A 27,575-nucleotide genomic window follows, 5' to 3' on the forward strand; every position below is an offset into this window, starting at 1 on the left:
ATCTGTTTAAAGATAAAAGTTGCATTAGGAAGCTTCCACTGCAAAATCGAGAAGTTATTGATTACGAAGTGCTCCGTTTTATTACATCAAGAGCAATTTTGCGAGAGGCTGACTCGCAGTGGGAAAAACAGGACGATTGCGGCGTGATTTATAAGCGCTGCTGCCTCCATCCGTAATTTAAGCAAACCAGTGTTGACTTTGGAAAGCTAGCCACCCACCGATGCGGCAACTTCTTTTTTAATTAATTTTTATGGAATAATTTTTTGCAGGGTAAAAGCAATTCAGATTTAAAGAAGGAAAAGAAGTAGAGAAGTGTGGTAAGTAAAAAGGAAGGAAGGAAGGAAGGAAGGAAGGAAGGAAGGAAGGAAGGAAGGAAGGAAGGAAGGAAGGAAGGAAGGAAGGAAGGAAGGAAGGAAGGAAAAAGATATAAAGAACCAATTTTTACAGCTCTTATAAATGCATTTATATTTTATCCTCTCATTCTAAAGTTAAATTGTGGCTCCCTTCTTTCCACATTCTACCTTTTCTAATCATCAGACCCATAAATCACAAGTTTGTTTTTTTCTGTTTTTAGCAAAAAGGCCATAAAGGGTTTCCAGTCACTAACACAATGCTGCAACTTTTTAAAATTACATCGTTATTGCTGTTGCCTTGTGTGCATTGTTCCAACTCCCTTGCCAGTTTGTATCATTTCTGGAGAAGCATGTAATATAATGGATGAGTATAGTTTGAGTGTCCATACATTGTTTGTATAATTGGCAAAGAACCAACTGTATACAGGTAGTCCTCACTTAACAACCACAATTGGGACCAGAATTTCAGTTGCTAAGCAAAGCGGTCGTTAATCCGACCGGACTTTATGACCGTTTTTGTGGCAGTTGTTAAGCGAATCACCATGGTCATTAAGTGCACCATGTGGTCATTAAGTGAATACGCATTGATTTTGCTTGCCAGAAGCTGGCTGGGAAGGTTGAAATCAATCATGGGACTGCAGGATGCCGCGACGTTTGTAAATGTGAACTAGTTGCCAAGCGCCCAAATCGCGATCATATGACCGCAGGGATGCTGCGGTGGTCGTAACTGCGAGGACCAATCGTAAGTTGTTTTTTTCAGCACCACTGTAAGTCCGAACCATCACTAAACAAATGGGTGCTAAGCGAGGACTACCTGTACTCTACTACATTACCAGCACCGATTCAATGATCTGTGGGAATATCCTTGGGAGACAGGACAAGGAAGAGCTGCAGCCAGAGCAGCAGTCAGCTAAGAGACATCTCAGCCCAGAGGAGGAATGGGGGCGTGGGAAGCATCTCAGAAGGGACCCTCCCTAATTCCCTGGACAGTAAAGGTGAGGGGGGGGAGAGGTGGATTCAGACTTGCAAGATTCTGTCATTGTAACCTTCACTGTAACCTTACAATAAAGATATTGCTAGTACTTCTGTTTTGCTTCTGTCTGGACTGCCTCAAAGGGCTGACACCTATCTGAAGAAGGTCTGCTGTGAAATAGAAGAGACGGTAATTTCTCTTGGTAAAAGTTAAACGAATTCGCATCTTTCTCTTACAGTAGTTGGAACACGCTGGTTTCTTTTTCTGTAGCTGGGCGTTCAATGGGAAACCCTCTCTTGAAGAAAGCAAACTGTCCGCTCTTATTGCTATCCCGTAAAACTCTACGACCAAGACATCTTATTTCAGGCCATTATGCATACAGTGCGGGCTCCCTGCCTGCTGCTTCTGTCAAGAAATCTTCTGCCTGTGCAGTCCAGCACAACCAAGCCTTCTGGCACTCAGGTCCTTGAATAGGATCTGCCATAGATATGCGACACGTGTTTAGACTTTGGGCTTTCCAGATTTGGGGTCTGAATAGCTTGTTGAATGTGATGCCTGGTAAACACATATGTGAAAAGCTCTTGACTTTCTCCAGAATGGAAGCAGAGGAACAAGGCACTTCTGCAGAGCTGGTGGCATTTTGATTGCCTTATCATACAAAAAAACGTATAGCTTAATCGAATGGGGCTATCTTCAGTGAAATGAAGATTCTCAGCCCAGAGAAGGAAAAGGGGCATGGAAAGCATCTCAGAAGGGACCCTCCCTAGTTCCCTGGAAGTAAAGGCAGGGGAAAGAGATGTACTTTCAGATTTGCAAGATTCTGTCGCTGTAACCTTTTATTATTATTATTATTTAATTGTTGTTATTATTATTACTCAAATTTCCATCACCTCCCATCTCCCCCCAAAAGGGGAACTCTGGGCGGTTTACAATAAAATTATCCTTTTAAAAGCATCGACACATAACATTACAAAATAAACAACCAAAATAATAAAATAATAAATATAAATATAAAATCCAAGTGACAGAGATTGCATTCAGTCGGGAGGACTCTACACCACCAGCCACCCCCAGGAAGAGCTGTTGCCCTTCCCACCCCAGGCGAGGTGGCAGAACCAGGTCTTCAAACCCTTCTGGAAGGTCGGGAGCGAAGGGGCCTGCCTCACCTCCGGGGGCAGAAACTTACAATAAAGGCAGAGTTGGTGCTTCTGGATGTGTTTCTTGCTTGGACTACCTCAAAGGGCTGACAACCCTGCCAAAATTCTACACAACTGCTCTGAAGAAAGATAAGACCATCTGCAACTCCCAGTCCTCAGAAACAAGTATGAACTTCTCTTCCTGTCCAGGAAACCACCAGGAGACTTTCTTACTCACCTGGAGGCTCATGAGTAAGCAGGCTCAAAGGGGAAATGCTATTTCAAAGTGGGAAGAACTGTGAATGTCCCATGAATTGTCCTTTGCCCCCTCCCCTTTTTCCCCCCTTAAAAACACACTTACCCATTCCTTGCAGAGTTACTTAAAGATGCTGCCCTACTGGCAATTTCGAAATGAGTTGCAAATTTAGTTGTAAATTTGCAACAAGATGTCAGCATCCAGCTGACCTTGCTTGGTCTCAACACAAGCTCAGGGAGGGAAGATGGAGCTCGTTCTCTCATACTAGAGATCAAAACAGTTAGGAAGTCTTGATTTTCCCCACAGAGAGATATATCCATATTGCTAATCATCTGGGGAATAGAGGGAGAGGAGAGAAGATTTTACGGCAGAAACCTTTTGACCACAACGTTGGAATTGCACAATCCATCAAAGTCCTGCAGACTTCCTTGGAGAATGCAGATTTTTCACTGATGTAGGCCTGAAACCCTGAAGGGAGGGAAGGAGGGAAGGAAGGAAGGAAGGAAGGAAGGAGGGAGGGAGGGAGGGAGGGAGGAAGGAAGGAAGGAAGGAAGGAAGGAAGGAAGGAAGGAAGGAAGGAAGGAAGGAAGGAAGGAAGGAGGGAGGGAGGGAGGGAAGGAAGGAAGGAAGGAAGGGTAGAAGGAGGAAGGGAGGGAGGAAGGCAGGCTGAAGGATTAAGTGATACAAACAGGCAAGCAAAATTTGATTGTGCCACGATCATCTCTATTCTGTGAGGGAAAACAAAGGACAAATTGCAGGAGAAGAGTGCAAATTGAATCTCATATGGCTCTTGGAAATAAGATACTGTCAGGATTCACTTAGAAGTTTATAAACCCAGCAATATTGCTCCCGTTTCTCAGCAGAGTTGATCAGCTCAGCAAACGTTGGCATAGTGCAGCTTTCTGCCTAGCAGAGTTTTGGGGGAAAGGGAATTTATAGAGAAGACATCTCCACTCCAAGCAGAAGCAAGCAGATGCAGTCTCGACCAAAGCTGGCGATACGGTCAGTCTAAGATCAAAAGTTGGCCATTTGGCACACAAGACTCACTGAAGAGAGAGAGGGAGGACCAACTGCAAAGATGCTTTGCTTTCAAAAGCAGAAAGAAACTTTCTCGAAAGAATAAAACGATCAGCTTCCAGAAAAGCTGTGGGTGAAAGTTAAAAAGAACAAAGAAAGAAAAAAACCGGAAAACCCTCGGCCATGAAAAGCTTTAATTATTGAGGAGATGTCAGCGTGACAGAAATGTCTCCTGTCACCTCAATTCCGTGTGGCTGCAGGCAACTGAAAGATTTCTTTTTATAAGGGCTGTAAATACTCCTTAAACTTAAGTCCATCTTGATGGCCTCTTTTCTTTCCCCTGTCAAATTTCCCATTCCACACCAGGAGGCAGAGTGCCCTATTTTCTTCCGTGAGAAAATAGACAGGCCTTATTTATTCATCAAAATGCCTTATAGCAAGCCACTTTAGAATGGATTCGTGAATCGGTGTAAGCCACAGGATGCCTTGCTGGCTTTCATTCTCCAGTATGATGATGTGGCCTTCCCAGTCAGACCCAGTTCTCCTCCTGGCCCTACCCACTGATTTGGGCAGGTGAGGCCTCCTGTGAAGAAGTTAGGTGTGGCCTTAGGGTGAGAAAAAGGTTGGACGCTCCTGATCTCCTTCACAAAGAATGACCGGCCCTGCTGCTTGCTTGTTTAAGATGTCGGACTCTCATCCGTAATGGGTTCCAGAACGAATTGTGAATCAGGCTTCAAGAAGCTATATATTAGGAGGTTATAAAATGTATGGAAGATAACGGCTCGCGTCATGTACAGGTAGCCCTCGCTGAACAACCATTTTTTCAGTGAGAGTTCAGACTTACAACGGTGCTGGAGAAAACTAACTTGTGACCGGTCCTCATACTTAGAACTGTCACAGAGTCCCCACAGTCACGTGATCACATTTTGGGCGCCTGGCAACCAGTTCACGTTTATGACCGTCACAGCATCCCGTGGCCATGTGATTGCTATTTTCGACCTTCCCAGCCAGCTTCTGGCAAGCAAGATCCATGGGGAAATGCATGGTTTGCTTAACGACCATATGGTTTGCTTAACGCCTGGGGTGATTCACTTAACAACCACCACAGAAAAGTTCATAAAATCAGGTCGGATTTGCTTAATGACTGCTTCGCTTAGCAACCAAAATTCCAGTCCCAACTGTGGTCATTAAATGAGGACTACCTACCTGTGTGGACATAAGATAACAGCCGCAAGTTCTGAAAAACAGTAATGCTGTATCCCAGTTTGTGGACAATTTATGCTTTACTGGAAAGAAAATCATTCCCACCCAACATCACCAATGCAGTTTTCTAAACTTTTGGTTTCAAGAAACTTAGCCAAAAAAAAAAAAGACCTTTTGCTACCTAGGCTGTGTTTTAATATACATTTGCTAGATTTAATACATTTTAATGTGGACTGCATGTAATAAAACCAGCTGTATGTTTCTAAAGCAATATATTTTAAGCAAAATCGCACATACATTCTCTCTCTCTCTTTTGCTGACAAGAAAACCTTGTTCTGTTTTTTTTTCTCCCTTTCTGGAAACTTTTGCACAAATGGCCTCAAAAGAAACAAGAGTCTCATAAAAGCAACTGATCATAGCCACTAGTTACGGTCATCAAAACAGGGTTCCAAGTTCTGGCTTAGGTGCCAGAGAGACAGAGAGATCAGGGTATTTGGCAGAAATCTGGACCAATCCCTGCTCTTCCCCCCAACCAAACCTGTTGAATTAATTGCACAGCAACTAACTCGATGGAGTAAGTCAGCATAACCTACATTTCTTCCCATGGAAATGAGAAAATCTGGACATGAGAGAGAGGGAATTAGTTCATCTCGGGGAGCTGCAGGTCAATAATGGCTTAAGGCAGCCATTCCACTTCAAGATACCCAAACTCTCTCAAAAGGAGGTCCATTGTGGCTCCTGGCCATCCTAAATCACAGGCTGCAGCCTTGAGTTTGATTTCCACCTGAGTCTTAAAAGCTGCTTCATGTCAGGTTAGACCATCGCTTCATGGAGCCTAGTATAAGTGGTATCAGTCATCTACAGTTTCAGAGGACATATTTCCCATCTTCTGTCTTTTCCACTGGACATGTGTAAGACTGAACCTGGGGTATCTGGCATGCAGAACAGATGTTTTCCCTCTGAGATGGGGCTCCTTGAGAAAGGGTTTCTAGCCTGTATTCTCAACTTGGAGGGCTGTTCCGAGGAGGAAGTTTCCAACTAAACCTGGAGATGCTGGGGATTGAACCTGAGACCTTCTCTATGCAAAGCAGGGGCTCTCTGTAAGGGTGTGTGGGAAAGACCTTGGGAGACAGGGTGAAGAGATGCTGTCAAGGCAATGGTCAGATAAGAGACAGCCTAGCCTACAGCTGGATAGTGGGTGGGGCAAGAGGCTCAAAAGAGACCCTCCCTAGTTTCTCAGGCTGTAAAGGAGATGGGGGGGATGAGTCTGAAGGGGAGGGTGATTTAATGGTATGTGGGAAAGACCTGGGGAGACTGGGCCAAGAGATGCTGCCTAGGGATTGGTCAGATAAGGGAGGGCATAGCCCTCAGCTGCATAATGGGTGGGGCAAGAGGCTCAGAAGGGACCCTCCCTAGTTTCTCAGGCTGTCAAGGAGATGGGAGGAGCATTGTACTTTCAGAATTTCAAGACTGATGTTGGCCTCGCTGGGCAAACCAGACAGGAATCACAACCAGATTGAGCTCATTCTACTTTATTGTAAAGCTACGTTGACAGAAGCTTGCAAGTCTGAAAGTACATCTGGAAGAAGTCATAACTTTTTCAGAGATGGGTTCTGAGGAAGAAAGTGCACCCTCTCTTGGATGGTTTCAGCTGTCCTTTTCTGCATGCTACCTAAATCTTGAGTTTCCCCCTTTTTTAAGATGGGGCAATGAGAAGAAACGCTCAGCATTTTGTAAGAACGTGAGATGGATCACTCAGGGCAATTCTACAAGGATCTGAGATGGTGCAACCAAAAAACAGATACAAAGCGCTCCAGGTGTTAAGATAAGACAAAGAGAAGTCTATGCAGTAAGCCTTAGATGCAGGACTTTCTAGAGAAGGAAAACACAGTATCTGCCACTCCAGTTCAGTTTCCCAATGTTATGGGCTTCTCAGAACCTGAGAAAGCAGATAAGGGTTTGAAAAACGTCACTCGCTCCGAACGTCTGCACATTCCTCCATTATCAGAAAAATGGCTAGCCACCTCCCTTGCTTATCAAATGATTTTTACCAAGGGAATTAAGAAATCCCCACCCGAAAAAACTAAGAGATTGTGCAAAGGTGGAAGCATCAAATAGCTGAGATTTCTGTGACCGAATCCCTGTTCCCTTTCAATAAATCCAACTATAGAGGGCTTCGTGACAATCTGTGGCCAAGAGCTTGACAGCCAGCACAGTCTTGGCATGGTGTTACTTCCCCAACTACAACTTCACCCAACCAGCTGATTTCAAGCTAGGAGAAACAGCGAACCAGCGTTTGCTGTCCATGAAAATCGAGCCCAGTTGCCTGCCCCATAACAGCAAGGAAGTACTTTCAGACTCAGCTCATGGAAACAACCTAACCAAACGTACATTCACGTTAGCTGACTTATCCCAAACAAGAACTCAGCAAGAGAGTTGTGGAGATGCCATGACCGTTGAGCCAGTTAGAAAGGCATGCCGGGATGCCATTCATAAAAACTTTCCATTCAATCACAAGCCAAGGAAGAAAAAAAAGATCAATATCTGGGTTCTTAATTTACCCCACCCTGCTGCCTGAGATCCAGCATCTGCAGCAAATCAATTAGTAATCCTATTATATAGTGGATGACAGAAAATATGTCTATTGAACCACATGTCAGCTTCTCCTTCCATAACAAATAAGAGATGATGCAGAGACCTCGTTTCTACTACCCCAGCCTGTTGCCAAGATCTGAGGATCGGTAAAAACCCAGCCCATTTTACATCCATGTTACTGGAGCAATATTTTAGACAAGAGGTCTTTTTCTGTCTCTGTGTGTGTGTTTTCCAATTTAATGTTTCCCAAAGCACATGTTCTTTTTCAGGCACATATTTGGAAACAAAAAAAGGGAGGAAGGTTAAATGGTGACCAGAGTCTGCCTGACCTCATTCAACAGCCCAAGTTGACTTGGTAGATTTTGGACATTGGCTTCCATAGAAATCTCTTCCTGTGCTGCATTAAATTAAACACGTATTGAAACAGTTAAATCTAAATCCAATTTCATGTTTGATATTTATTTAGTTGTCAAGCTCTTGCTGTCTGCCAAAAACCCAAAGCAGTTTGTCTTCCAGACATGATTCTCGTAGTCTGTTTAGCAAGATTGATTAAGGTGGGGTAACAAGCATTCCTCCAACTGAACTTTTTCCTCTCAGCAACTAGTACCAACAAACATGAGGGAGGAGTGTTCATTTACTTTTTCGCAGCCTCCCTGTGAACCAGGGATAATTAAGGAGTTTGCAAATGGTTGTTCATAGAATCATCTCCTGAATTTTTTATCAGTTTGAGAATCACACATTATGGAAGTGCAGAGGTACCCCTGCAGTTTTGTTTTGTTTTTTTTTGTCACCACAAAGGGAAAAAAAAACCTGAAAGATTCATCACCACTTACCAGTTGGTGCTTCATATAGATAGTGATGAGGGGAGAACTTGACAGATTATGAGACAGTGTTGGTGGTGGCTCCATTTTCAAGGAGATAAGGTAGCTAGTAGCAAAAATCATACACTCCTTGCAGGCAGCAGCTTCAGGGATTCTGACAAATAAACCGACAGCTAATTAGTTACCTGTTACTTATTTTGTAGCTTCAGACACCCATCTTATTTGGGCAATTATGGAAGGGAGGGAGGGAGGGAGGGAGGAGAAAGAGAGACGGGGAGGGGAAGGGAAGGGAAGGAAAGGAAGGGAAGGGAAGGGAAATTAACGTCTCCAAAACATGCCACACAAAATGTTTGACAGCACTCACAAAAAATATTAAAGACACAAATCCTTTGACGGCAGTGAGAGTTATGCGGCCCAATGGTATATTTATTTCTAAAATGTAAACTCCCAGCAGCTTAGAAGGACAGGTTGATGGAAAAGTCAGGCACCAAGATGCTGTTCCATTCTCACAAGACTTTGCGACTGTCCTTAACAACCAAGAGACAGAGGTCATGGTGGAGAAGACCAGATTCATCCACGCATGGATGGAAATTGTCCTGCTCACTCGGATTAGCCCAACTATTGCTCCCAAGGAGACCGACAATGCAATCTGAGAAGCATCAGTTGTCCTTGAATGAAGTCCAAGAACCTAGAAGCCTTTGCCCAGTTCTACTCAAAGTCTGGAACAATATTAGTGATACCCTGTTTATGAATATTCTGAGCATTGCTCATCTATTTGGATATTTTGACTTCTAGAGGACCTTCAAGAGACTCTTGCTTGCTTTGAACCATTTTCTAGAGACTGAAACCGATTGCTTTGGTCCTCCAAGTGGATCTGGAGCAAAGTTTTGTCTACAGGTTTGGGTGGAGGCAGCCTGAGCTGGTTTTATCATCTGGGATGGTTCAACTGGAGCTCCTGCTTTCCTATGTGAAACCTCGACAGGGCAAATAAAAGTCCCCCCCTCCCTCTGATTGAAAGAAATAATTCCCTTCATTGCATTCTTTAAACTCCTTAAGAAGGCGTTTCTGATGATGACACAATCTGATGGTTACGCGCCTTCATCACCTAGAGATAAATCACTGCAGAACAAAGATTCCAAGAGGGAAAATTTCCAAGGGTTCAGTTCAGACTTTGCAGTTCAGAAATAGTTTCTTTCTCTCTCTTTTTTCCCCTGAAATTATTCTTTTGGCCCATTATTTATAGTCCTGTTATGAAAGAGGCCTGTCTTGTCCCAGGAAAATGTCTGCTTCTCAGAGGAACCATAATTTAAACCAGGATGCCAAGAGAAGCCGAACTGGCACAACCTCTGATTGGAAAGCCAGCCGGCAAAGGTATTTTCTTAGCTGGAGGGAACGTTTGACAACCAATGTTTAAATAATAGGATGGCCATCTCTCTCCTTTTTTCACCTCCTGGGGCAGGTGAGGGGAGCTAGACTTTGCTCTGCTAGCTTCACTCTTGGGTGAAGTGCATGACAAACCTCTGCTTTTATGACATTTCATGTTCTAAGTCCTGCTTTTTCTGCTCCCAAATGTTCAAGCTGTCCTATTGCAAATGAGCTGGAAGTGACAGTCTATCAACTACCATCGAGAAAGTGAGTTAAAGGACTTTAATGGATGGGAGTCGTTTTGACAGACTTTAGACTGGTGAGGAAAGGGTCTCTGTAGAAAACTTAGAGAAGCCTTGGCAACTGGAAGATGTTGGACTTCAACTCTCATAATTCTGGGAGTTGATGTCCACACATCTTCCAGTTGCCAAGGTTGAGAAACACTTACTTAGAGGAATCAGATCTTAGCCAGCAAAGGTGGCATTTTTAAAAGAGTTGGACTGGTTATTTTTCTGCCTTGCAGATTTCAAATATATGTGCTGTTTATCGGGGTGGGGGATGATACTTTCCACTGGCACCTACCTTTGGTCTCAGAAACATGATTAGCATGATAAAGCCTTCTTTAAATGACCCTTGACTCCTGGTGGCTTCAAGGACATGTCCATAAAGTTTTTTTGGCAACAACGTGGAAATGGTTTGCCACTTCCTTCTTGTTCCAGTGGTACATACGTTTCAACTTTCCTGTCTACTTTCAGCTCAGTCATCTCCAGGTGGGTTCCCATCCACAAACTAGCCAGGCTCAACTCTGCTTAGCAAACCCCGTTCTGCCAAGAAAGCTAAATGGACATGACTCAAGGGAGATTTTATTATTATTTTTAATTTTTGATGAGCCAATCTGGCTCATTTTACTTCTTATGGCTAGCCAACATTCCTTGGATAGCTGGTGTGTGTGTTTGTATGTCCACACACGCATGGTAAAATGCCAAGCATTTTTATTTTTATGTTTTGGAATTACGACTTCTGTCCAAAGAACTGAATTTAACAGCTGGCATTCGCCAAATGTATCAGAAGCCACATCATTATTTGATTAAGGGAGTCTAAAGGGAGGCTTAAACCGTTTTAACAGGGAAGAGTTGTTGCCAAGCCCCTCTTCATAATACAGGCATTCATTTCTGTTTTTACTGCAAAAAAATTAGATTCCCTATGGAGAAGTGGATTGGGGGAGCAATTAAAGTTTACCAGTTTCAGTCTTGCTATTTGCAACAGCATTTTGGAGGAAGCCAGATGTTTTCATTAAAAAGTGAGGGAGTGAAACACACTCTTCCCCTGTTCCAAACCATAACTTTCAAAGCTTGTGTCCGTTTGGAATTAACACATCAGAGGAATCAATTTCATCACTTGTTAGGGCATGTCCATTTCCCAGTCTTTGCTCAGGATATAGAAGACATTCTTCACAGGTTTCAATAGGACTTGGAAGATCTCTCAAAACACATACCGCTGTGCAGAACGTGCTACCTGAGATACTTTAAAGCAGCGTTTCTCCACCTGGGCAACTTCCAGATATGTGGACTTCAACTCCCAGAATTCTCAGCCATGGTTAAAGGTAAAGGTAAAGGTTTCCCTCGACGTAAAGTCCAGTCGTGTCCGACTCTAGGGGGCGGTGCTCATCTCCGTTTCTAAGCCTTAGAGCCGGCGTTGTCCCTAGGGACACTTCTGGGTCATGTGGCCAGCATGACTCACGGAACGCCGTTACCTTCCCGCCGAAGCGGTACCTATTGATCTACTCACATTTACATGTTTTCGAACTGCTAGGTGAGCAGGAGCTGGGATTAACAACGGGAGCTCACCCCGCCGCGCGTTCTTGAACTGCCGACCCTCCGATCGACAGCTCAGCGGTTTAACCCGCAGCGTTGCGATGGCTAAATTGACTTCTTTAATCAGAGAAAAGACAATATCTACATTTACTGCTGACTGGAAACCCCTTATGGACTTTTTACATGAAACATAAAAAAATGAACTTAAGATTTATGGTTTTGATTAGACAGGATAGATTATAGACAGAAGAGGGTGATGTTGTAAGCACAGAGTAAGAGGTAAATTTATAATTGTACTTATAACTGCTGTAAAGATTGGAAACAACTTCTTTGTATTTTTTTTCTTTCTCTTTCTATCTTTCTTTTACTTTTTTTCTTTCCTGTCTTGCACTTTTAGCTTTCTCTTTGATTTCTTTCTTTTTCTTTTTCTTTTTCTCACTTTATATTAGCTTGTATTGGTTTTTATCTTCCTTTTTTTTTTAAAAAAATCTTTAATAAAAATTATATGAAGAAGAAAAGAATTCTCGGCCATGGCAATGCTGGCTGGAGAATTCTGGGAGTTGAAGTCCAGACATTTGAAAGCTGTCCAGGTTGAGAAACCTGGCTTGAAAGGGACATAATACAAGTTACTTTGGTTATTCAACACACAAAACAGGCCTATCCTCTTTAAATAAACTTCTGGAGACTTGTAGATAAGGCCAGAGAAGTGCAGAGAAAAAATGAGATCTAGCCACTCCCTACATCTGTTTCATTCAGCAGTGATTGCTTCAATAAATAAATCAGTTTTGACAGGCTACGTGGGTGGGCAATACTTTATGAACGGGTTGGAGAATTCCTGGGTCAAGGAAGAGTTGTCTTTCTGAGTGACATATTCCTGCGAGTTTCCATAATTTAAATCCTTGCTGGTGCAGAAAGTAAATGGATTCTAAGGCCCGTTATCTGCTTTGGCAAGGTGTAAATTAGCCATTGGCTTATGGGAAAAGTGGAAGAGGAAGGATATTATATCTCATAGCTCGATTAGCTTTGTCATGTGATTTAAAGTTCAGTGAGATAAGACCTTGAGAAGGGAACTAGAGAGTCACCTGGGGAGGAAGTGAGGGTTAGTGATCACGAAAATATATAGAACTTGTATATGCAGGATCCAAACAATTGCTGAGCACTTCCAATGATTTCTTTGAGTGCTATGCTGTCAGTCCAGATCACAAGCTGCTTGGGAAAGACCCCTCCTCACTTCAAAAGGAAGTCTCCTTGAGGCCCTGGAGGGCTGCTGTTTGAGAAATGCCGCTCCTTTGGACATCGAGGAGGGCAGCTAAGGAGGATCAGACCCTGGTCCTCCTGTGTTTCAGGGTGTGCAAAATGATTCTTTATCCATTACTGCCAACATACAGCCGTGTAAAGTCAATCAGTCTCATCAGTACCAACCAGGAGAAACTAACTGGGGCTGAGTTAGGCAGAAGGTTAATGAATTTGCACTTAGAGCTAAAACAAGCAGGATGCAAGAGATCTGTGGGCCAGGCTAGATCACAGTTTGATCTTCTCAGTGGGTGTGATGGTATGTGGGAAAGACCTTGGGAGACAGGGGTGGGGGGGAAGAGATACTGCCTAGGGAACGGTCAGATGAGAGACAGCCTAGCCCACAGCTGGATAGTGGGTGGGGCAAGAGGCTCAGGAGGGAACCTCCCTAGTTTCTCAGGCTGTAAAGGAGATGGGAGGGATGAGTCTGAAAGGGAGGGTGTGTAATGGTATGTGGGAAAGACCTTGGAAGGCGGGGCAAAGAGACGCTGCCAAGGGAACAGTCAGATAAGAGTGAGCACAACCCACAGCTGGATAGTGAGTGAGGCAAAAGGATCAGAAGGGACCCTCCCTAGTTTCTTGGGCTATAAAGGAGATGTGGGGGGGGGCATTTGTACTTTCAGACTTGCAAGATTCTGTTCATGTAGTTTTACAATAAAGTAGAATTAGCTTATCTGGTCGTGTTTCCTGTCTGGTCCACCTGGTAAGTCATAGGTTCAAATATCATGTTTGCCAGGAGCAAAAAGTGGCTTTACTTAAACCAACATGCATGTAGCGTGCAAAGCCTGCTTTGTCTGAAAGAGGGGTTTGTCATCTGAGAAACAATTGGCTGAGGGAGTTCACAAAAAGCATTATGCCGAGTCCCAAGCAAATCACATTGCAGCTTAATGTACTGTGTGAACTCCGTCACACACTCTCAATTTCATTCCTTATGCTGTTTTACTTGTAATACAGGCAGTCCTCACTTAACAACCATTCATTTAGTGATGGTTCAGATTTACAACGGTGCTGAAAAAAACCTACTTACAACCCGTCCTCACACTTATGACCGTTGCAGCATCCCCCATGGTCACATGATCACAATTTGGGCACTTGGCAACTGGTTCACATTTATGACCGTCGCAGGGTCCCATGATCATGTGATCACCATTTTTGACCTTCACAGCGGACTTCTGGCAAGCAAAATCAGTGGGGAGATATGTGATTCGCTTAACAATCATGTGGTCTGCCTTACGCCCACAGTGATTCGCTTAACGACCGCCGCAAAAAAAGGTTGTAAAATCAGGTCAGATTCACTGAATGACTGCTTCACTTAGCAACCAAAATTCCAGTCCCAATTGGGGTTGTTAAGCGAGGACTACCTGTATAACCGCACGCCGCTCACTTCAAGCTTTATTCCTTATCAAGTGGGGAGGGAGCTAAGAACAGCCTGACAACTGTCACCAAAAAAGGGCCTTAAAACTGTCTCCAGAAGTCATCACAATTGGCTTTGTCGATCCCTTGCCGGGATGTTAATTTCCCTTGGTGGTGCTGCTTTATCTCTGTAACTCTTTGGCACCAGAGTTTAGCTGCTCTAAAATGCTGCCGCGTCTGTTGTGGCTGAAAGTGGGGCGACGAAAATGTTAGTGAAAAAAATCATCTCGCTGACCTATTTTTCCAAACGTTTGGAATGGGACCTCTGGGGCAGTGGTGGAACAAGGGCTTGGAACGCCCAGCTGCTCCTGCAGACATGGCGGGAGCAGTGAACGTGTTCCCTGACTTCCCAGCGGCTTCAGAGCTGAGTGTTAATCCATACATTGCCCAACAATAAACTTGCACACATGTATGGTATATATGGAAGGGGAAATCTCAGCATGCTGCAGGGGAGCAGAAATTATTATTATTATTATTATTATTATTATTATTATTATATTATTTTCTAAAAGTTGGAAAACAAACTCCAAAGAGGGTTTGGAAAGGGGGGCGGGGGGAATGGAAACAGCAATTCCAAAAGAAACAGCAGAGATTTTGCGCTTCTGCGGGAGAGAACAGACAGCGAAAGCTGAGGCCCATCCACCTCACTTCAGCAGTGTGGTTTGAAGACACAGATCAAACCAGAGGACCCAATCCACCCTTGCAATGGGTTTCAGGCATACTTCATCCTTCAAGTTTCTCCAGATATGCAGTCTGGATTGCCAATACATGCCAGCTTTCTGTTTACGAGCTATCTCTCTATTGATGGAGCAGAAAGATTGATTGATACTTGATGGAGAAGGTTTAATGATTGATTGATTGATTGATTGGTGCCTTCAAGTCAGCATTGATGCCTGGCAACTGCCTGGACGAGCCCCTGCAGTTTTCTTGGCAAGGTTTTTTGGAAGTGGTTTGCCATTGCCTCCTTCCTAGGGCTGAGAGAGAGTGACTGGCCCAAGGTCACCCAGCTGGCTTTGTGCCTAATGTGGGACTAGAATTCACGGCCTCCCAGTTTCTAGCCTGGTGCCTTAACCACCACACCAGACTGGCTCTCTGTTTAAAAATTAGGGTCGATTTCCTCAACCCTCTTTCTGTCTGTTTTTTTTTTTTTTTTGCTGTTGCTGTGCTTTTTCTCAGATTTTGTACTGTTTTGTTTTATATTTTTTTTCTCTTTCTTCTCTCTTTTTGTACACTAAAGGAAAATAGGGTGATCCAGCAAAGAGAAGGGAGAGGTTCTCTCTTGTCTCTGTCTTTCTCTCTCTCAATCTTTTCTCATACCCATCCATATCTTTTCTTGGGGACTCAAATGGGGGTGCAATTAATTTTTTTGCACCCAAAGTCATAGCCACATTTCCGAAATGGAACTTGTACTATTTGGGGAGGAGGCTTTAAAGCTTGAAGAGACAAAACAGGCATCTTAAACCATTTTGCCCTTTTAAAGGTCCCCAACATGCAAAAAAAAGGGGGGGGGAATTCAACACCCCCAAAGGGAAGGTCACACATGGCCTCCCACGCCTCCAGCATTGCATTAAGCCAAACAAAAACATCCACTCAATATTCAGGAATAATCACAAGCAGGTTGTGTTTTTAAAGGCACTTACTTGGTGTCCAATGGTTTGATGCTATGGAAGTACTGATGCATAGAATGATAGAGGAGACCCACAATTGTAATCCAGGCTGTAAAGAAGGCAAAATTTGTCAGCATCAGGGTTGAAGAGAAGCAGGAGAAGAAAGCCACAATTCAAAGCCACTTTGGAAGCCAAAAGCTTCAGCCTCTTCCATCCTTGGTCACTTCTGCTCTATCAAGGCTTGAATCTGAGGAGAGCCCTCTACGGCCCATAGAGTCATTGTGGAAAAGAGGTTGCAAGTTAGGAAGGATCAGTGCAAATTTCTCATAGGAAGAAGCTAAAGTGCTTGATAGGTCTGTTGGAAAATCCCAGACTGGAGCCGCAAAGATCGCAATGACTGTTAGATATTGATATCTTGCATGAACCCAGAAAGGAGCTAATTCGGTGACTCCCAATTTGTGCAACTGATGTGAACACAAGCAGGTTGCATCAATGACACACTCTTGCAAAGCCTTATCGTTCAGCTGATATATCGAAGTGGACATTTTTTCCCCAGATGATACTGCTAGCTGAAGATGGGGATACATCATTCAATATTCCTCTGCACATAAAACGTAGGTGCACTCTAGAAAGAACCTTTAGTAGATTCTTATGCTGGTCTATGACCGTAATTATGATTTGATTGATTGATTGATTGATTGACTGATTCTTGACAAGATCAAGAGGAATGTTCCCCTTTTTTGGAGCAAAGGAAGCTTTTTCGCTTTCTAAGAAGGGAACCTAGAACCACCATGATCTCCAGATTCAGTGGAGCAATCCAAACAGGCAAAGACGTATTTGACCAAAGACCAGCAAAGGGCAATTCAAAAGAATCCTGGCTTCTCCTGGTGCCTTCCCCAGCCTTCCAGCTGGGCTGGATGTTAATTCCCATCATCCCCAGCCATATGATGGAAAACCTTGGGTTGAGGGAGAAAGCAAAAGGCAGCAGTTTTGCCCTTCCTTCTCTTCTACTAAATTATTCCCTTACCTGTATATTGGAAAGATTCTCCAGGGATGGAAATGTAACTCTGTCCTTGTAATGGGAAACGGTACTGAGGTACGTCCAGGAGCTGCGGAGGTATTTTAACCAGGGAGTAATCTATATAATAATGCAAACATTGATCAAAACTCGAAGGAAGGGGAGAGAAAATCTTCAGTTAGTCCTGCTTAAATGAAGGGGCTGTTCTGTTCCTGCTTATTTTTAAGCCCCTAAGTCTAGTCTTTTAACACTGCTAGCAATCAGGCCCTCTTGAAGAAAACTGGCAGGGAAAAAAATATGTTAGTTTTAAGTGGAAAAGGAGAAGGGACTGTATTGTTTTGCAGCAGGTAAAAAATAAAAAAAGGGGAAACCAAGAAGGGAGAAATGCGGCATTTTTTGATCGCTGTGGCTTCATGGAGGCAGGCAGATATTCAGCCCAGCAGGGATAGCTGGAGGCACTGATTATACAAATGGAGGCCTATGTTTTGATCTTTACTGCTGAGTGCAGAATTTTAATCTGCTTCCAGCACAACAGACCTGGAAGAACCTTGGCTGATGCATGACAGATGTGGCAATAAGCGAGGCCATCCGGTGACAACTGCCGTGCCCGTGTGAAGCGCGTGACCTCAAGTAAATCCTCTTTGGAGAACCTGATCTACAACTAAGTCAACTGAGCCTGACGTTTCTTTTTCTGTTTTTCCCTCCCTTTCCTGCATTAACTGTAGATGTTCCTCAGTGATGGATGAACCTTCCACCCCAGCGAAAACGGGAAATTTCTATCCCTCAGGCCACAGAGCTGGTTTTGCTCTATTGGGATTATCCATCTCCTGTGCTAAAGAACAAACCAGGACAGGGGCCAAATAAATCTCACCTGCCACGAGCGAGGTGCCTTGGACAGTTATGGTCGAAGGGCTTCCTCCTAGATTGTGTGCAACGTGAAAGATCACACTGTCAACGGTGGACACCAGCCCTCCAGCAAGGGATGCTGTCTGAAAGCAAAAATGTCAATGCTGGAGTGATGAGCAAGTGATGGAGGCCTTGTAGGGCCCCAGAAGAATCCAGGTAATGTCTCAGAAAATCTTATCCTTACCTGGGCTGTGTCAATCCAACTAGGTAGATTAAGAACCCCTTCCACAGCTTTAAAGAAAACCTACAGATAAACAGTGACAGGTTATTTGCTATGACGTCATCGTCGTCGTCATCATCACCCGCTACCTGGTGTGATTCTCCTGAAAATCATATATTTCCACCAGAAATCAGGAACACCTCTTCTTGTGTATTGTCAAGAGATATCTCTGCCAGCCTCTGGTATTTGTAGAGTAATTAAACCAAGCAGGATTTTTCTGAGTATCTACACAACATCCCAATGATCTTAATATTCATTTGTCCTCTGGTTCACGAGACTTATGAAAACTCATGTAGGTTTTTTTGTATGAAATTGTCGAAAAGTGGGGAAAGAGAAACACTGGGCATGGGAACAGATGCTGGCAGAATGGATGTTAGCATCTCTTTTTAAGTATTTCTGGGTTTTTAAAAAAAAAAAAAAAGACAAAACCAAAATAACACCGATTTCGTGTCACATTTTTTTTTGTCTGTTGGAAAAAGGTGCTATACGTACCCTCATACACATAAACACACACCCAAACAAGCCTAGAAAATGTATCAGAAAAGAAATTTTGGCAACTGTTTATCACAATTTCTTTCTCATTCCAACAGTGCATAGTTAGTTTATAAGTCTGCCCTTCAAGAAGCACGATCAATCAGGGAAAAAACTACGGAACACTTGATTTGCATAAGGAAGGTCCCAATTTTGATTCACAGCACCTCTATTTATTTGCATAAATTATATCCTCCAGGAGATCAAGCAGGATACACAGAACTTCCTCCTCTGATTTTCCCCTGCAAACACAATGCTGTGAAGTGACTTGGATTGAGAGAGTGTAATGGCATGTGGGAAAGGCCTTGAGAGACGCTGCCAAGGGAACGGTCAGATAAGAGACAGCCTAGCCCACAGCTGGATAGTGGGTGGGGCAAGAGGCTCAGGAGGGACCCTCCCTAGTTTCTCGGGCTGTAAAGGAGATGGGGGGAATGAGTCTGAAGGGAAGGGTGATGTAATGGTATGTGGGAAAGACCTTGGGAGATGGGGGCGAAGAGATGCTGCCTAAGGAACGGTCAGATAAGAGAGGGCATAGCCCACAGCTGCGTAATGGGCAGAGAAAAAAACTCAGAAGGGACCCTCCCTAATTAACTCGGTTGCAAAAGAGATGGGGGGGTGAATTGTACTTTCAGACTTGCAAGATTCTGTCAATGTAGCTTTACAATAAGGTAGAATTAGCCCATCTGGTTGTGATTCCTTTCTGGTTTACCCTGCGAGGCCAACAGAGAGGGACTGGCCCAAAGTCACCCAGAGAGTTTCTGTGGTTGAGGGTGGACTAGAACCTGGGTCTCTTCCCTCCTGGCCCATCACCTTAATTACTGTCACACACCACATGCCTTTCAAGTGTCCAGCATGGCCTTTGGCCCAAAGAAGGTGCATTCCCTTGATCTGGATTCCAATTCTCACAATTCTCAGGAGCAGTCATAGGATGGAAAACAGGCCAGGATGAATCAATGGTTTGACTCAACCCAAGGCAGTTTCCTATGCTTCCCCTCTGCTCTAGGATTACAATTAGTGAGATAGTGAGATGGGCAGTGTATAAATTTAATAATAATAATAATAATAATAATAATAATTCTCATGCAGGCTTTCCCATAGCCCACTTTTTAGCAGCAACCAAATGCTTTTCCGTAAGGATCTCATGCCAGAGTCTTTTAGAAAGTTCATCAGTATTGCAAGGGAGGAATTAAATTTCTCTTTTTCCTTGTTAATGCAAAAATGTTTCATACCTGCTATTCCTGCTAGCCCGTGCCCAAAAGACATTACTATCACATTTGCATGAAGTCAGTTTGTATCATCCCATAGAACCACTGAACTCTCTTAAAAGCTTTGAAGCATAAAGAATAGAATGATACTTTGTATTTCTCAAATCAAATGGTTTTTTAAAACCTTAAATCCACTAACACTGCTCATTGATACATATTCATGGAGGACAAGACTACTCCTTTCCAATTCGCAATTCTGAGTGATTGACTGAGATATGTGGAGTTTCTATCACTCTACATCTACTGGTTTTTGCACAGTCTCTTCAAATTGTGATATAAAAATCATGCATGAAATACATGACTAAATTTCATTCTGAACCTACTTTGAGCTTATGAAACCATTTTGATGCTGTTGATGCCCCCAATCCCTTGCAGATGCCTCTGTGTCCAGTACATCATAAAGCTGTGTGAAAAAGTTTCAGGAAGTCTCCATGCTAATATAGCCATAAATATGTTGGTTCTAAGTTGAATACAATTCTCTTGCTGAAATTTTTGTACAATGACTGCTTTCATCTTAATAAATCTTGGTAAAGAAAACTTTATGAAAGTCAAGCTTGGAAAAAATCATTTTCAATCCTGGCAGCTACCAAAGATGAAAAACACAAAGTATAGCACTCTTTCCTTGATTTGTGCAGCTGTGCTATGTGTTTCTTCTACTAGACAAGGGATGGATGGATGGAATGGAAATGTGATAGATAGATAGATATCCTGTTTCATCTATATACTATTAAAAGTGTTCTGTTTGTCTGTCAGTAACCTTCAACTGGGTGAAACGGTGCATCGTAGGGCAACGATTTTTGAATCAAGTTACCTCAAATGGGCAACTTACAGAATGCATCCAAAATCCAGGACCCATGGTTCCCACAGAACTGAAATTTGGAAAATTTTATAAAACATTTTCTGACATAATACAAAATGTCATGAAACATTTCCTGTGGTCAGCTCCTGATGTTTGACTGTGCTGTACAGTTCAACATGAATGACACGGGCTGTTTTCAAGGCAGGTACATCTCTGAATATCTCCATGAAATTTTAAGAACTTTTTCCAGGGAAGGCAGAACACTAGAAGCTCTGGCACTGAGGAATCTGGTAAGGAAATATCTCTGAAACAATGACCCAACGGGTCACGGGTCTGTTCTTTATAAATTTGAAAGGCTGGATTGCAATTCATCCATGCCATCTTCCTAGGCACCTGGTAGAAGCCATGTTGATGTCAAGGGTATCATGATGAATTTGACAAGATCAATGATCTCATAACACGTGTGATATCACTTGCCCCCCGGCAGATGCCCAAGCTCTCTCTGCATCATTTTTCTCAATCTACCAGTACCATTTTCTACTTTCTATAAGGCAGAAATAAAAACAGTTCTATTTGACTAAAAGATGACAGGAGAGTGCCCGCACTGCACTGACTAATATCCAAATGACATTTACCTCTATAAATGGATCAGTTACCCTACTAAGCTGATTAATGGATGAAAGAAATTTACCTTAGTAAGTTGATTAAAAAATGGGGGGAAATTACCTCTGAAAATTAGTCAATGGCCCCAATAAGCTGATTAACAGATGAAGAAAAATTACCTCAGTAAGATTGTACGCAATATTTGCTGTGAGAGATTGATTAGGCAAGGAGTATGTAATGTTTTGCAAATAGTCCAACGTGGCACACGGATACTGGACATTATGTTTTCCCTCGGTGAGATTAATTATGATGGGTTGGTAGGCATTTCTGGAGAGCTGTAAGATGAGCACAAAATCACAAGCACTGAAAAGTCCTGCTCTTTGTGGGTGAAGGATGTTGGAATAAAATGTCCTTTTTTCAACATTGGCTTTGACTCAACATTGACAGAGGAAACAAGGCTCTTTTTTGACCCAAAGACTTTCAGAAAGATACATTTGCTAGATAATTAATTTTGTTTTGCATACATTTAGTTTCAGGCCTTATCCCAATTTTTTCTGGGGTGACAAGGAAATCTATTCTGACAGGAGGATTATCCCAAACTTCCTGGATCATTTATTTTATTTTTATCTGTTTATTTTACAAATATTCCATCTGGCCTTTCAACCCATCAATAAAGTTGAAAGGTGGTTTCCAGTTAAAATGAAATAAAATACAATTCGGAAACCGGTGGAAACCAATTACTTAATTCACCCTTCTATTGCAGCATTTCCTTTGTGAAAATTCCACTGTCAAAATAATTCATTTCTCTTCCTGACCCAACTCGGAAGAAGGTTTTAATCTCAACCATGAAAGGTCTCCACAGCTACACAACATCTAGAATTGCCTCCATTTCCCTTCGGCTCCTACAATATCTATAACCCTGAACCTGGACCTTTCTTGGGCCAGTCCATCACTTTAACCACTACACCACAATATGTACAAATGATGCATTTTAGGGAACGTTGCCTACAAATGTGGGCCAGCTAAGGCAAAATGAACAAAACAGTGCAGCTTTTCATGCATTTTTTTAATTCACAGATCGATGCAGAAATTGAGTGGAACTATTGTTGACACCAGTAGGAAACATGATAATTTGGCATAGATTTTGAACTCTTTCCAGACAGCTAAAGTAGGTCTTCAGCACCCTATGTGAAGACCAAAGCTTATGGGTTACTTCTCTGACGCTTCTTTCAGCTGACTGAAAACTTGGAATGATATAACTTTTTTTTCCCTCTAACGTAAGCAACCCGTAAGGAAAGAATTTCAGGAATGCACCTACCACTGCAAGCGTAGCTGTTGTTTGCCATCCCCAGGGAGATGTTGAAGCAAGCAAAGACTGGTCACCTAGAAATAACAGTAAGAAGTATTAAAAATGATTTTTTCCTTTGATACAGAGAACTGGGGAGGGGGATATATTCCAGGGGAAAGTTTGGCATTACCCAGCAGAAAAGTTCCATTACTGAATGTGAAACTGACTACAGTTCTCGCCTGCTCAGTCTGTTGAATGAACAGATGGTTGGCACCACCAGGATATCTTTGATAGCAAATTATTTTCAGAAGCACCGCCTCCCTTAAGTACTTTCCCATGCACTTAGTGCTTCTCAACCTTGGCTTTCAGGAATTTATCTCAGTATGGACACACAGTGCTCCTTTCTTCTCTGCACCATCATTCATTTCAAAGTGAAGTCATGTTTTGCTAAGTTGCGTTCTAACGTGGTGATCTAGATTCAATGCAAGAGCAGATGGGGATGCGAGAGATCAACTGGAGGAGGCAGGGTTATGTAAAAGCTGCTGTGTTGGGGCAATGTGCTTCGGTGCCCAGAGAATGCCACTGAGAATTCAACGCCATGTGTAAATAGCTGGGCTAGCTAGTTCCTTGATGAAAAGAGCTTCTCGGTACAGTGTTTTCAGTATGAGGATAATCTTGCTGGAAGCCACCGTTTGGCAAGAGGATATATGGTTTGCTTTCAGGAAAACCACGTTAAATCCCCAGACTTTTCATCTGAGAATAGATGATGGGGGAGAGGGGGCAGTTCTGCCCGAAAGCACAAGATGATGCTGTTAGATACAGCAGACGGTACTGGGAAAGATGGACAAAGGATCTGACTCTGTACAGGTTATGCCAGAAGCCTATACAGGTCATCTAACCCCTAGATACTTAAAAGGGCAGTTTTCTCTCTAAAAATGAGGATTAATTATCTCTTGCTGTTCTCAGGGTTTACCATCGTCTCTGTCACAACGCGGACATCTTATCCAGACTTTGCAAACCCTTGTGAAGAGGACATCTTCCTGTAATATCACAGAGGACACTGAGCATTCTGTCTGAGCATTCAAACGAGCCAAGGTTTTCAACTCCAGCCTTGTGGAATGTAGCAAACTTACCGATAGCGGCTGTAAAATACTGCTCGATCTCATCTGGTGTGAGCACTCTTTCCCATATGACGAATTCATCAAAAGCTCCATGGATGTAGCGTTTTCCTTGATTGCCTTCGGAGCCCAACAGCATATTGGAATTGAAGTCACCATAGCTGTAGAAATGTTTCCCGTAGGCGTCAACGTTTTTTAAAGTCCCATTGATGTAGACTTTCAGACCACCTTCAGATTTCCAGGTAAACAAGACATGAGTCCAGTGGGGACCTAAAAAACATAGCTAGGTAGTAAGAAACTGGGGATCCAATCCCTCAGTGTGGACCCTAGAGAGGAACTTGGGACCAAGGCAGAAGCTCATTCAGTCCCCCACAACATTCATGCACTGAAGAACCTCACAAATGAGGCATAACGGCAACCCCCTTACCCCATGGTTGGCCCTCAGCAATGGATATTTAAGTTATGCCATTGTAATGGTATGTGGGAGTGACCCTGGGAGGCAGGAGGAAGAGTCGCAGACTAGTCAATGGTCAGATAAGAGGCAGCTGAGCCACAGCAGAAATGTGGATGTGGCAAGCATCTCAGAAAGGACCCTCCCTAGTTTCTTGGGCTATAAAAGTGAAGGGGGAGAGATGTCCCTTCAGACTTGCAAGATTCTGTTAATAAAACCTTACAATAAAGTTAGGGCTCCTACTTCTGGGATGTACTTCTTATCTGGACTATCTCGTGAGGCTGACAGCCATCTCTGATGTGCATAATTCTTAATTTTCTTAGAATAATTCTATATCACCTTTCCCACAGAAACCAACAATGGATTTCTTGCCTTCCATGGTTGAAGCTTTAGGTTAGCTGAGTAGTTTTAACATCCCACTTACTTTTTGTTGTTTTTAGAATATTACTGGGTGCCTCCTATATCAGGTGGCTCAGTTTTCTATAGATATAATGATCATTACATATAAATGATTATAAAGCCTGCATGTTTCCAAACAAATCAGTGCATTTATTTCAGCCCATTTTCAATTAAGCCACTTAATTTAGCGGCTGTTACGTTATTCTTCTCTTTACCTGGGTTCAAAGCACAAGGCTTTGCTTTACTGCATTTAAATACTTTCTGGCATATAAATACATTTTCTTCTGATCATGTACTATAGCTATTTATTCAACGAATTCATGCATCTAGAAGGGAAAAATACCTGGTGAAATGAAAGTTGCTGCCCACTTCTTGGAAATGTGACGGTTAAAGAGTTCTATGGAGCCTTTGTGTTCACCGAAGTAGACTTTAAATCCATTAGAAAGGACCTGATCCCCATATGCTGGGGCAGGCTTCAGCTGATATCCTTGTGTCTTCCAGAAAAAGGAGAAGGTCACACCTAAAAGAAACACAAGAAATGGAAGAGGGATTGTCTTTCAGCAGGCGAGTATGGAATTAATGGTGGGAGAGCTTTCAAACATCTTTTGCAAGAATTAGTTGGGATGAGCAACATCAGGATGGGTGTTCAAAAGCAAAAGAACACACACACACATCCAAGCATTTCTTAGTGTTTCACAGCAAAACTCAAAAGGCCAGACTGATATGTTTGACATCATGGTTCTCTTCTATTTTTATGCTGTGAAACAAGGACACGCCATTGAGAAGGTTGGGCATGATAGATTGCACAAGCCCAGGTTTTAGGCACAGAAAGAAACAGGAGTGTGAAATATTGACTTGTACAATCCTCCCTTAGGCCAAGAAAGGGTGAGTGTGTTAACTTTGTCTTCATCTCCCCTAATAAGTGTCCTGAAAGGGAAACTATCTTGCATTTTTTTAAAGAAAAATGTTTATTATTCTAGGTTGGTTGGTTAAAAAGAAAAAAAAACTTGTGGAACATGTCCATCAGATGTTTGCATATGATTCTTGAAATGGACACAATCCTGTCAGCAAAAATTTGGCTCAATGGACGCCTTTTTTGTTGGAGTGACCAAAATCAGCAATGTTCTCAACCATCCATAGGCAGATGTATCTTTTAGACTTGGAAAAATATATAGTACAACTTGACAGAAGTATGTCCCTCAAAGGGTAACTGAGTTTTGCTTTGCCCACTGATTCATAAGTGCAATATTAGATATATTCTCATCATAATGTGAAGGAAAACATTCATCTTGTCACACACTGTTATGGCAAGTCTGCTTATTTTTATATAAATCATTAGAATGAGGGTTAGCACTCAGAATTAATTATCCCCACCCAACATATTCCTGGCTATCACTTTTAAGACCATTACAGAGTTTAAACTGGGGATGGATTAACTCCCTCATACTCCCTAGAAGATACAATGGATTACCAATGCTGTTGAAATGTCAAAGCAGATTTGCAGGATATTACCCTGGACCTTGATAGAAGCAACTGTACGCAGATCCTCAGAGATATTCCACGTCCTAAACCAATACTGTTCTTATCCAGCAAAGTTTATAACTTGGCCAATAAACAAGATAACATGGTCCTAAGAGGATGCTTTGAAGATGCATTAAGACAGATCCAAGGGGAAGCTATTGCAACCCACAGAGGAAAGTCCTAAACAAAGCTATTAGATGCAAGCTCTGGTTGAAATCTATCTGGGGAATTCCTGATCCCAGTGCCATCATTTTCAGCCCATGGTTAGTTGCAGTCATAAACAAATATGCATAATTTATTCAGCAGGCCGCTTTCCCATTTCCTAAGCAAATAACTTGGATGTAAACAGCAAGCACAATTTACATATTGCTAACAACTGGAAGAAATTTTATTATTGCCTTAAAATGTTGCTAGGTGATATTTTCTTCTCCCCCCTCCCCCCGTGGTGCTGCTTGAATAAAATAAAATGAGTAAAATAAAATAAAATAAAATAAAATATTAACATACATAAAAACCACCGCGATGGGGTAATTGCCTACTAACCTTCAGGCTCACAAAATTCTGGGTTAATAATGCAAGAGTTTTGATCGCTTCCAAAAAGAAGAAATGTTACTCCTTTGACATCCGGAATATAGATACCTTTGTTTACAATTCCTTCTACAATATCTAAGGAAGATAAAGGGGGAAAACATTAAAATGTGCAACTTTTAAAATATTCTGGTTAGCCCCACCACTTAGAAGGATGAGCCGAGCAATTTTTAGTATTTTTCCACCTGCCCTGATCCCAGTCTCCAGGACTCTGTAAACTCAATGCCAGGGCCCCTGCTTCTTCTTCCAGCCATTCATGGGGAACCATTTCCAAATTCCTCAAGTTCTCAATGAAGTGGGCTGGGTTTCCCCTAAGGTTGAGATAGAAGCAAGGAAACTTGGGATCTCATATGAAACAGGCTGGCTGAAAGGAGAAGGAAATGCTATGGACTTCTGTGACTAATGTTGAGGAAATACAGGTACAGATAGTCCTCACTTAATGACTGTTCATTTAGTGACCCTCTGGAGTTACAACGGCAGTGAAAAAATGACTTACTGTTGTTCCTCACACTTACAACCATTGTGATGTCCCTGCGGTCACGTGATTGCCATTTTCGATCTTCCCAGCCAGCTTCCGATAAACAAAATCAATAGGGAACCATGTGATTCGCTTAACGACCACCACAAAATTGTTGTAAAATCGGGTCCAGGTTCACTTAACAGCCGCATTGCTTAGCAACCTAAATTCCCGTCCCAATTGTGGTTGTTAAGCGAGGACTACCTGTACATTTGCACAATCAAATCAAACTCAGATTTTCTTTTGACCCTGGGTTTGTTGAACAAGCCATAACTGGCTTGGCTGGTGCATAATGTTAAAGTATAAATCAGGAAGATGGACAAATAGGGGTTATGTCTTTAATTTTATAGAATTTTGGCAACCAGGAACTGCAGCAGCCGTGACAACGATATCTTACCGTCGTACAAGTGGATGGGCCCAAGAGGCCATCTGTAGTTTTGCCTTAGAGCTATTTAGTTTTGGTTCTCTAGAGCTATCCCCAAATTTCCATTAAGCTCTATGTTTG

At 42.6% G+C, this 27,575-nt stretch overlaps 1 protein-coding gene across 2 annotated transcripts in view; it reads right to left on the bottom strand.

Moving 5' to 3' along the window:
* ADGRD1 (adhesion G protein-coupled receptor D1) overlaps positions 1 to 27,575 on the bottom strand; it is a 114,239-nt gene that overhangs the window by 81,700 nt on the left and 4,964 nt on the right. For both annotated transcript variants that reach the window (XM_063315564.1, XM_063315563.1), the window contains 10 exons: positions 26,509 to 26,631; positions 24,788 to 24,964; positions 23,610 to 23,864; positions 22,507 to 22,571; positions 21,368 to 21,523; positions 17,955 to 18,014; positions 17,736 to 17,853; positions 16,874 to 16,984; positions 15,880 to 15,955; positions 8,367 to 8,508 (listed from right to left, as the gene is read on the bottom strand). In XM_063315564.1, the coding sequence (XP_063171634.1) occupies positions 8,367 to 8,508; positions 15,880 to 15,955; positions 16,874 to 16,984; positions 17,736 to 17,853; positions 17,955 to 18,014; positions 21,368 to 21,523; positions 22,507 to 22,571; positions 23,610 to 23,864; positions 24,788 to 24,964; positions 26,509 to 26,631 (1,283 nt within the window). The remainder of the gene's footprint in view (positions 1 to 8,366; positions 8,509 to 15,879; positions 15,956 to 16,873; positions 16,985 to 17,735; positions 17,854 to 17,954; positions 18,015 to 21,367; positions 21,524 to 22,506; positions 22,572 to 23,609; positions 23,865 to 24,787; positions 24,965 to 26,508; positions 26,632 to 27,575) is intronic.

This window comes from Candoia aspera, chromosome 15 (genome assembly GCF_035149785.1).
Source record: "Candoia aspera isolate rCanAsp1 chromosome 15, rCanAsp1.hap2, whole genome shotgun sequence".
Lineage (NCBI taxonomy): Eukaryota > Metazoa > Chordata > Lepidosauria > Squamata > Boidae > Candoia > Candoia aspera.